Source organism: Canis lupus, chromosome 15 (assembly GCF_048164855.1).
Source record: "Canis lupus baileyi chromosome 15, mCanLup2.hap1, whole genome shotgun sequence".
NCBI lineage: Eukaryota > Metazoa > Chordata > Mammalia > Carnivora > Canidae > Canis > Canis lupus.
The window spans coordinates 43,689,434-43,700,738 of NC_132852.1; the positions used below are offsets into that span (position 1 = coordinate 43,689,434).

The window sequence follows — 11,305 nt, forward strand, 5'->3', positions numbered from 1 at the left end:
CGTGTCAAGGTCACATTGCCATTTTCTAGTGGGGGTTGATTTCTGGTGCTCCCTGCCCTTCATCCCTGTGATGGTCTTTGCTAGGGGGAGTCATTAGTAGAAGATTCCTGTATTAGGGAAATTTCCTGTATTAAGGAAAATGAGTAAATCACCAAATGTAGCAATTAGCTGTCACATTTCTGGCTACTTGTCAGCAGTCCCCTTGTGTCTGGGGCGTGGCTTGGTGAGGCACTGACGTAACATGGGACGAAGCAGGCGAGCCTCTGCTCTTCCCTTTGCTCTGTGAGAACTACGGAAAACCCTGGTTTTGGTGCACAAGGTCTGGCCAGAGGAACAAGATGATGTGGAAAGCAATTTGTAGGTAAAACAAGCATCATGACTTGCTGGTGTCATGGGGGGCTCGGTGGGGGGATGCGCTGCAGACCCAGAGCTGGGGCCACAGGCCCGGGCAGGAAAACTGCAAGTTTCTGCTGCGTCTGCTTGTCATGACCAGTCAGATTCACACTGGCCTCTTGCTTGGGCTCGATTATGTGACGTTGAGCCCACACTTGTGCTTGTCATTAGGGTCATAAAGACCTTGAGCTTCATGTGCGAACCCCTGATGGACGTGGGAGATGTTGCCTAGGGCTCAGGGGATAGTGGAGGCCACAGGCCCCTTGCACCACCTGGCAATCTGTTGAGGCCTGCCAGGAACCTGCAGAAGCCCCTCGATGTTCCTGCGGCAGCCTGCACAGAGCTTCACCACGGCTGGTGATCTGCTTTCGGGGCTGCACCTGAGGCTTCTGGCCAGAAGCCTCTGCCCTCCATGGCCAGAGAAGCCCACTGGTCCTAACAGAAGGTGTTGCGAGGAGGACTGTCTCACATCACTGCCCAACTCCGCTTTCAGGGATGTCAAGTTGACCCTCTGATGTTGCAGAAGTGTTTACACCACGGGCATCAGCAGACACCGCAGAGCGGCACTTCTAACAGTTGTCTTGTGGAGACTCGGCTGGCCACACACCTCCAATACGGTCATCTATATTCTGTTCGACGGGCTCTCTTCCTTCTTTGAGCACATGAACAGCTTATTCAGCAAATCAGCATTCTGACTTTTCCACAATAGTTAAGATTTCTGTAAAAATGGTTATTTAGAAACCACACACGTCTCTCTCTCTTTTTTTAAAAAAATGAGATTTTATTTATTTATTTGACAGAGAAAGAGTGCACAAGCAGGGGGAGTAGCAGAGGGAGAGGGAGAAGCAGGCTCCCTGCTGAGTGGGGAGCCCAACGTGGGGACTTGATCCCAGGACCCCAGAATCATGACCTAAGCCAAAGGCAGACGCTTAGCCAACTGAGCCACCAGGCACCCCTAGAAACCATACATCTTTTAATATAACCTGAACCATTAAACTCCAACAGTCTTCTTGTGTTCAAAGCAAAATTGGGAGACATTATTGGGTCTGTTTCTTTCTTAGTCAACGGATTTGCTTCATCTATATTTTTATTTTAAAAATGTGCTCCCACCTGTAAGGAATACTGGCAGTGAAATCTCCCTGACCAAGTTCCCCTGGGGTCTCCTGGATGAAAGTGATTTGTGTGTCACGGGCTTTGCCCATTGCCCTCTTAATTCAGTACGTTTGCCTTCTGAGAACACCCGCCCAGGGTGTGTGGGAGGCAGCCCGACCCGGGCGCTGGGACCCGAGCTCCCGTGGACCGGGCGGCTCCAGCGCCCTCCCCGCTTGTGTGTGTTGCCTGTGCAGACATCCAGGCCGGAGCCTCCCCTCCGGGGCCCTTCGTGGCCCTGGGTCTGGCCGTGTTGGTCTGCAGAACGCAGGCTGTAGAGGCGGGGCTGCCAGGGTGGTCCCAGGCCCCATGGAGGAGTTACCGGGCCTCCCCAGCTCCCGAGCTCCTCACCTGCCTCTCTCTCAGGAGATGGGGGGCCCCGTCGGCTGCCACTTGAGCTCCTTTCAGAGTTAGAGCCTCTCAGTCGCTTTCCCTCTAGGCACCTGGGCAGAGGACCTCCCCTGTTCTCTTTCCCCCAAAACAAACCAGGCGGTAAGACCAAGACTCAAACCAAACCTATCATTCAAATGCACGGGAGTCACTACAGGTCACAGGTCACGTGTGCCCAGACCCAGACGACCCCTGGCCTAGGACGCGGGGAGGGGAGCTCAGTGGTGGCACACCTGCCCTTCCCTCATGCTGTGCTGCTGTCTCCACCTCTCTGCTCCTTTTCTTTCCCGCTCTGCAAAATGTAGGTAAGAATGGAACATCATAGGATGTTGTGGATTAATGTGTTAGTTGTGTGAAGACGGCGTGTGAATCCACGTGAAATGGGGCCCGGAACACGGCAAGCTGTCGGTAAATGGTCACTGTTATGACTGTGGTCCTTGCTGTCTGAGGTGAGCGGCCACGCACTCCTCTGCAGCTGACCCGTGCAAAGGCTTGGTTGTCTTGGATGACCCGCCCTGACACACACTTCGCAGTGCCGGTTACAGGTCTCTGGGCCCTGACAGTGAGGGCGCTCACACTGGCACGTGGGAGCCACCTCATGGGCAGTGTCTGCCTGGACCTCAGGGAACGGGGTGCGGGGGGGACGTGGAGGCAGGGTGTTTACCGCAGCCTCCCAGGGCGGAGCTGGGGGAGCAGCCACTTCGTGCTTGCATTTCAGTTTCCCTGAAACTTCAGTGAAGTGCACAGGAGTTGGGAGCATCTGTGGACTGGCCATTTGTTTGGAGCCTAAACATCCACACCCATTTCCCCTGAGTCTGGCTCCATATTGGCCGGAGGCTTGGGACTCCTAAGCTGGTGAGGCAGACGCCCCAGAGCCTCCTAGAGGCCTGGAGGCCTGGCCCTCAGAGCTGATCCCTGCAGAAAACCCAGCACGGGAAGAGGCACACAGGGCAGCACTGCCTGCCCCTGGGTTTGGGGGTGGCTCCCTGTCTCCTCGGCTTTAGGTCCCCCCATCTGATGAGATGCTGATGGCGAATGGCAGTTGTGCGGCTTGTGGTTTGCAGAAGGGCCCATCTGGACCCTCTGGGAGGCCCCTGCCCTCCCTCCCTCCCTCCTCCCACCTCCTCCCTCCCTCCTCCCTCATCTCCCCCCCCACTCCCCGCTGTCTCCCCACCTTCTCCTCCTTCCATCCTCCTGATCCCAGGGGCCCCACCACCCCTGGGCAACTCCTCTCCAATACCTACTTTCTGCCAGCAAGAAAGGAAACAGGACCACCCGCCAGGGACTGAGGGTGTGCTCCCCAAATCTCACTCCCAATGTGGTGGTTTACGAGGTAGGTTAGTTGGGAGGTAGGTTTAGATGAGGTCATTAGGATGGGGAACCCATGCAGGGGTTAGTGCCCCCATAGGAAGAGAGAGTGCCCTCCCACACCCCTGCCCCTGCCAGAGAGGGCAGCTGTCCGTGAGCCAGGAGGACAGCCCTGGCTGGGAATCCAGGGGCCAGTGCCTCCATCTCGGACTCCCAGCCTCCAGAGCCGTGAGAACTACATTTCTGATGCAGAAGTATCCAGTCTGTGGTGTTCTGTGATGGCAGCCCAAGCAGAGTAAGGCACCACCACCTGGGGGAAAGCAAGTGGGGGCCGCTGGTCCAGGGGTGGCTGGAGCCCGGGGAGGGGAGGGGGGATGAGCCCCAGGGACACGGAGGGCCAACTGGAAGCAGGTCCCTATGGGGTGGGTGGGTCCGGGGAATGTGCGTGGTTCTCCTGCTGCTCCTAAGTGGCAGGTGGGGAGAGCCAGGGCAGCTGCCAGTTACTGACCAAGTCTGGCCGTTTGGGGCTGACAGCTGCGGACTGTGGCCTGGCTTCCCGGCTGGCAACTGTGGCTGGTGGGTCCGAGCTCAGCGTTTATATATGTCCTGGACATTCCTGTCTGCACATCCGTCTCCCACCAGGCTTCCCTGGCTCCCCGGTGATTATCCTAGGAGCTCCCATGATGTGCTAACAGAGGGGGCTGGCGGAGTCTCTGGAATGCCCGTCTAGCTTCTGTGTGACACTGGGATTTTCACAGCAGCTTCCCGAAGGCAATCAGCCTTCCACGAAATCATCATTCTGGGACTGCCCATTAGAGGTTTCCATTACAGGTGAGGCAGAAGGGAGATGGGTGTGTTTTCAGGCTTGTGTGGAGAAAGCCTGCTCCCCACACCTCTGGCATGGTGGCAGCCCAGATCCTAGTAGATGCCGCAGAACAATCCCCACACCTGGACATTTTTCTCAAGTTTTCCAGGGGGGCAATGGTTCAGACTCAACAGAGCGCCAACGTTACCATTACTGTTATGGGATATCTCTGTGTCTTTGCCCTAAAACCCAAAAGACTCAGCCCAAACCCACTTTCTCTGATTGATTTGGGACTTTGATATACTTCATGGGTCCCACCTTTCTTACCATCGATGCCCCAGCCCTGGATACGGCTTGTGTTTGCTGCACATCAGGCTCTGGGGGATGTGCATCTGTCTTGGTGAGGGCTCAGTAGGTACCTTAGCAAAGCTCTGCACACTTTCTAAGGAGGGGTGGTGGAGGGTAAGCAAGAAAAGAGCTATCCGAGTGGTAAAATAATGTTTTATTCCATGGATGAACAAACGCTACCATGCCACATTCTCACTTCCACCCTGCCAGGTCCCGTGGCTGGAGCAGGCTTCCCCCGTCAGACCTAGTTGGCTTTGCATTCGGTCAAGCCCATCGAAACAGCGAAAGCATGATTGCGTAGCATTCAGAGTTGCTCCCGTGGCTCATGCGTTGGTCCTTTCCAGAAATGGCGATGTCTCGCCTGGAGAAATCCTGCACTGGAGACCTTCCAATCACACCAGCTGCAGCTGACATCCAGAACTCATGGAGATGAAACCCGAACCCCCAAACACCAAAAAGCGACACGGACAAATCTTCTTTGCTGACAGGATGTCAAGGACCCCCCAGCAGGACCGGAAGCTGGAGACATCAGTACTGACGTTCAGGTTGTCAACAAGCTCCAAAGGAAACAGCAGTGATGGATGTGTCTCAGACTAGCACTTGTGGAGAGTGCGGGTCAGCCACAGGGGGTCGGCATGCAGGCGGCATGGTGGGGGCTGGTGGACGGCAGCGCCAGTCCTGTCTTTATGTACAACAAAATGAAATACACACCAGGGGTGGCTGTTCATTGGGCCAGAGGCTGCGCGCAGGAGGTGCTGAGGCCACTTCACCATCCCCAGGGTGCCAGGCAACCGCATGCACCTGTGTCCCGGGACGACAGGACGCCTGTCCCCTGATCACGCTACAGACTCAGGGATGGAGTCAACTCCTTGTGTTTTTACATTTCTTTAACCAAACGCCATCTGAAAAGCCTCAACAACTTATCAAGTGGAGAGTGGATGGGCTCCAGGACATAGGTAAATCTTGTGAATATAAGCCAAATCCTAATGCAGCTTTGTGGGAAAGACGTTTTATTTATGCATTTTCTTGTTTTTCCTTTCTTTTTTTTTTTTTTTTTTTTTTTTTTTTAGTGAATGCTATTAGATGATTTTTTCCCTTCAGTTTTTTTGAAATTTCTCCACAAAGTCTCAAGACAATCTTGAGGAGAGAGCAGTTAGTTCCTTCTGATCCGTTTCTTTATCCAAACAAGTGCAAAGCCTACACACTGACCAAAGAACACAAAGCCAAAAAGAAACAGAAAAGAAGAAGGAGAAAGCAAGAAAGCAAGAAAGAAGGCAAGCACAGTGAAACAACCCCGTGACCAGAGACAGTGTCAGATAAAAACCATAGAAAAATACGAATTAATTCCATAAGGTTAACCATTAGCATAGCTACAGTAATACTTTGTACAGCCCCTTGAAATGCTGAGTCTCCTAATTACAGAAAGGAGCAAGCTGATCTATGACCAAGTAGTGTTAAAATAATTGTGCTATAGTTGTTTCCATGGTGTGGTTATATCGGACAGGACGGATGCTGCTGATGTGGGCACGCACACTAGTGAGGGTGGGTCTTAACGCTACTGCACGATAGCTTGGGTTTGAGGGCCAATTTCTTCACTGCCGTCCATCCTTTGCTCTGTTCCTTGGGGAGGGGCCGTGGGATGCACCAGTCACTCTGGGACCAGAAGAGGGTGATGCTGCAGTGGCTCCGGGCGCATGGGAGCCTCCCGTGAGCAATGACGCGTCTCGGCCCGGGAAGGAGCTGTTTTCCGAAGCAAAGCCGCCTTTGGGACGCGAGACACACATGCTATGGAAGTCACACTTCTTGCCCCCGCCCCAGCCAGCCCCTGTGGGCCGGGGAGGCGGGGTCCCGGCTACACACTGTTCCAGGAGGAGCCCCGTGGTGCTCAGTCCTCCTCCTCTTCTTCTTTTGCTGTGGCCATGGGGAGTTTGTCCTGAATCCGGAAGCATTCCACGAAGAAGTTGATGATGGATCGGTACAGGTGCTGGTGGAGGGAGGCACTGTGAAAGTAATGGCTTTCGTCTGGGTAGATCTGTGGGGAAGGCAGGGAAAGTTTACTCACGGGTGGGGTCCCCCGTGGGCCCCGGGGATGCTCATAAGACATGAACCCAGCACGGCCAGGGCCCTGCACACGGCTCCAGGGTAGCCTACAAAGTGAATTTTCTAAACCACGGCGATGCAGGCGTCAGCACCTTCTTCTCTGGGTTCAGTAAGTTAGAGAACACTTTGTTCGACAGACTGTATACAGCCTGGATCTGCTGGTTTGGACTGGCAGCATGGATGGACACGCACTCGAGGACCATGGAGGCTCCTGCCCCGGGCTCCAGGGATCAGGATCCCCAAAGACCTGGGAAGAATTCTGTGTTTTCTCCACACCCTGCACCCGCGTTTGGCTCACCCTGTAACCGTGGGCAGGTAGCTTCCCCGAGCCCCAGTTTTTCCAGGTGTGTCAAGTGGAGACGATCATCATAATAGAATCCAGCTCATAAAGTTTTGTGAGGTTTCAATGATAGACTCCCTGTGAAGTGTTTAGAATAAGGCCAGGACATGGGGAGGGCTTAAAGGATGGTGGCACACGACCACCACATGTAAGGACGGATCCCCCTGGCCCCTGGAGGTGCCACACATTTCCACACACAGGTACCTGTGCCGGCAGGGACTCACGACAAGTCTAACTGACCCGGAAGCCCATGTTCTCACCATGATACCAGGCTGCCTCCTGTATTTTGAAGACTGTCTTCCTCTATATCTTTAGAGGATGGCGTTCACCCTTATTTTATTTATCAATGACGGAGCTGTTACTTAGAAAAACGTCTACCCCACAAAAGGACACCAGGTAGGATGTATGTCTTTTCCAGTCTAGATCCCCAGTCTCTCTGCCCTTTGCTGGACTTGATCCCTGATCCACATTCACTGAGAATCTGTGAAGACATTTGCTGTGCCTGCAAGCCTGGCACTGGGCTATGGCCCCCTTCCTTGTCTCCGGTGTGGCCTACAATGCATACTGCTCAACATCTTGCTGATGTAGCTTGGTCTATGCCTTGGGGAGGGATCCACATTAGCACATGGAAGTTTGCCTTTTAACCCATGACATGCCTAACACGTAGCTAACAAAACCATGGCAACTGTCGAACATGAGTCAAGGCTTTCAGAAGCAAGCTCAAAGGTGACATGCTAAGTCCTTCCTTCCCCATTCATCAACGCTCAGGCCAAACTGCCTCCTGGCAGGAGACTCTCCCAGACTGGCCCAGCCCGCACGTGACCCTCCAACAGGCCAGGAGCTCAGAGACAGAAGGTGGGCAGCAGTCAGTGCCAAGGCTGGCCCTGTCGGGGGGACGTGTGCCTATGAAGGAAACCTCCCATTGGTCTCTAGACCCGAAGAGACCATTGGGGTCACGTGTGTTTTGCCAAAGGAACCTGTGGCCGGGGAAGGAAATGGAGGTTGTTTCTAGAAGCAGCATTGTGCATCGCTACAAGGATCCCAGACGTGAGGCGCTGGGTCGGTTCCTGATGCCAGTGAAAACAGGGCTGTGAGGTGGTTTCATGAGAAGAGTAGCACTCTAACTGCTGCTCAGCCACAGATGATTCTGGAACATTCTGCCAGAATTTAGTGAATGTGTGGTGCTATCCAGAGGGAGACTAGTGGAGAAGGCTCAGGACTTGCACTTGTAAAGCCCCCAACGCCTCCCAGAGTGCTGCTCTTATCAACACTGGAGCAACAGCCCCCGTCCTCACCGCCAGGTTACACCACCAGCCTCACTGTGGCGTTGTGCTGGTCGTGTTGGCCTTGCTCGTTGCCTGGAGTGGAGGCCGGGGGTTAGTGGTGGAGTTATAAAGGGGTTTGCACATGGCTCGAACGCAGAACCCGACAACCACCAATTACTAGAGAAAATAAGCCTGTGCAGATTCGTCTGGCCTGATGCACCCCTGCCCGCCTCTACAACTGGAACACAGGTGTGTCTGCAGAATTGGGATGAACTGAATACCAATCAGTTCTTTTTCCGTGAAAAGGACATCTCTCTCCAGGCGTGGAGCAGGGGAGATGTGCAAATACTGTACCTGTAAGCTGTAGTTAGCCTTCCCCTTAATTAGTTGTGTAATGAGTTCTGCTGTGTGCTGGAAATGGATTTTTTCTGTCAAAAAAAAAAAACAAACAAAAAAAGAGGGAAGTACTGGTTAGAGCCATTCACACCATCAAGGTGACGCTGTGCATTAACGGTGGTGGTCCTTACCGTCCGCGGTTGCGTGGATGATCAGAAACTGCTGTTCTTCTAGTGCTGACACTCGATGGGCCACCTTCGTCATCTGCATATGTGGGGACAAGGGGACACAGCTAGGGGGCCTCTCTGCCGCGGGTGAGTGCACTGGACCCTGACTGAGAAGGTAGCTGGGTGTCCTGGGGACAGTGGCAACAGTCCCCAGGGGGGACTGTCCCCCTCAAGACAACTGGGGGCTTGCCATGGGAGGGAAACACATGGCACGTCTCAGAGCCTCAGCGGCCCCTGCCCCGCAGCCACCGAAGAAACACTCCATGTGACACTGTGCCAAGTCATTTCAATGCTACGATGCCACCTGCTATGACATGGCAGTTGGCATCAGGGCACTTTCTGTCCCCCAATCAATGGCTTATTTTCCCAAAGTAGAACCAGCCTTGGGGAAGGGGACCAGCAGTCATCCATGCCCAACGACTGTGGGCCCTGGGACAGATCCTCTGTCTATCCCAAGATGTTCCTAACTCCCCTCTTTGCCCCTTAGGTGCCAGAAAGGGGACCCAGATGGGCCCCAGAGAGGCTCTGGTCCCCTCAGCTCACAGCCTGGTGGAAGGTTTTCTCCAAGTGACTTTGGTGGTTGCGGGGGAGAGAGAGGGAGAGGGCAGTGGGGCCAGGGAGGGAGTGTAGGTCCCGGAGCTGGGTCAGGGGGCAGGACCGATGTCATCCAGTTCCGTGGGGCAGCAGGGGCGCCCCAACATACCTCATATGCTCTGTTGTCAAGTCCATGGAGGCCCAAGTACCTCTCAGAAAACGCAGACGCTGGACACAAGCAGAGGAAGGCCGGGTTACCGGTATAGGTCAGTACAGAGCCGCTAGCCACAGGGGGCGCCCCTGGCACAGGGTGGGGGGCTCACTCGCAGGACAAACCCCTCAACCTGCAGGTCCTTCCCCAGGTCATCAGACGGCACCAGCGTAACACAAAAATATGCTAGAGCTGGTGGGTGGGCTTTGAGCTGTACAGTGAAACCTCAATCAAGTGAAACAATCTGAAAATCTGAATCCTCAATAAACAGGATTTATCCCCCCTTCCCCCCTGCTTTGTTTCAACATATAGGAAAGGCAACAAATCCTACAAAGCAAGCAGATTTTGTTTTTGTTTTTTCCTTTTTTTTTTTTAATTTTAAAAGCCAGGCATGCCCTCTTCTAGTCAAAGCCCTGGCTCTAGGTGCAGGTTCTGGGTGAGGACCTGGCGTCTGCCCTGTCAGGGAAGTCAGGAAGGAAGGAGCTCAGAAGCCTTCTGCAAATGGTAGGGACATCCTTAATTAAGGGGAAGACACAGTGGAGGATTTCCCTGTCTGGGACTCTGTGACCAATCAAGGTGTAGGCTGGTACATTTATGTGCATTCAAATCAGGCAAATCTGAAATAGCATGATTGAAAAGATTAAGAAAGTCTCACTGAATTTAAAAAATCTGAACCATGCTACATGTATTCCCATGGGGAAATTAATTTTAAATTATGAACATTTTGAATGAAGAGAGTTCTATAGTCCTATAAGGACTATCAGTTGAGTTTGCATCAGGGCTCTCTGTAAAAGTCTGTAGGAGCTGGCGGGCTGAGGGCTGCTGGACCCCACGGGGCCCCAGGTGCAGAGATGGGGCACGTGGGCATGGGGGGATGTGTGGCCAGGGCCGTGGTACTTGTAGGCCTGCAGCAGGGCTTAGCAGACTGGCAGCAAGAAGCCCTCGACCTCTGATCCTATCAGTCAGTCTGTTTTGTGCAGCATAGCTGGGGTTCACAGCCTGGCCTCCCCATAACCTCGACCTGAAAGCCAGTTCTCAGAGCCCACAAGGAACACCTCACCACATATTTTCAGAAAAGCACAAATGTCACAAAACCATTCACATTTAGAGAAAAAGAGCTAGCCAGCTCCAGGAGAAGGTAGGGAGCCTCCAATCCCAAAACCGTGATGGTAGAGCCATGGTGGGGCCTGGCGGAGGCCCGGTTCCCACACCTGGGAGGCCTGCCCATCTGGTCCCTACAGCAAGCCATCCTGATACCCTGGCCCTGGTCGCTGACTCTTGCCCGTTAGGAAGGCAAGGCGCCGGCCAGGTCGCCACCCGATTTCTGCCAAGCGGCGGCCCCCTCAGCCACTCCACCCTTCCTCACTTAACCCCTACCCGCACACACCGAGGCTCTTCTGGCCCTGTGAGGACCCCAGGCCAGTGTCTAGCTCCTGGTCTCGTGGGTCAGGAATGTGACTTGCGGACATTGGTGGTTGGCCGCTTTCATCAGACACGTGACCTGAAACCCTCCCTCCCCTGCCCCAATGGCTTCCCCTGTGGGGAGGGGGTGCATGGAGCAAGGGCAGCAGGTGGGAACATGGGTCGGGGGTGGGGGAGGCAGGGGGCCCAGCCTTTGGAGTCAAGATCATTACCGTACAGCTTGAAGTCCGTGATCGGAGAGAGAGCAGAGCCACAGGTGAAAACCTGAGCCTGATTTTCACCCTTCGCCGGGAGGATGTAGGTGCTCAGGTACCCGCCATAATCCTGCAGGAGACAGAAAGCGGTAAGTGGGCGCAGCGTCAGTGATGCTGTCAGGAAAGCAGCCTCAGATGTAAGATCAGGGACTCAGCAACCATTTCACGTAGCTTCTGTTGGACAGTAAACACGCCAAGAGGCTAATATCTGCCCAACTAGGTA

General features: G+C 54.1%; 1 protein-coding gene across 4 annotated transcripts in view; it reads right to left on the reverse strand.

Annotated features, from left to right (window-relative positions):
- Nucleotides 1-4,532: 4,532 nt before the first annotated feature.
- DPP6 (dipeptidyl peptidase like 6) overlaps nucleotides 4,533-11,305 on the reverse strand; it is an 826,229-nt gene continuing 819,456 nt past the window's right edge. For 3 of the 4 annotated variants that reach the window (XM_072776861.1, XM_072776858.1, XM_072776860.1), the window contains exons 22-26: nucleotides 11,041-11,152; nucleotides 9,365-9,423; nucleotides 8,626-8,698; nucleotides 8,453-8,526; nucleotides 4,533-6,425 (exon numbers count right to left, since the gene is read on the reverse strand). In XM_072776861.1, the coding sequence (XP_072632962.1) occupies nucleotides 6,279-6,425; nucleotides 8,453-8,526; nucleotides 8,626-8,698; nucleotides 9,365-9,423; nucleotides 11,041-11,152 (465 nt within the window). In that variant the 3' untranslated portion in view covers nucleotides 4,533-6,278. The remainder of the gene's footprint in view (nucleotides 6,426-8,452; nucleotides 8,527-8,625; nucleotides 8,699-9,364; nucleotides 9,424-11,040; nucleotides 11,153-11,305) is intronic. The other variant, XM_072776859.1, reaches the window with a different exon arrangement.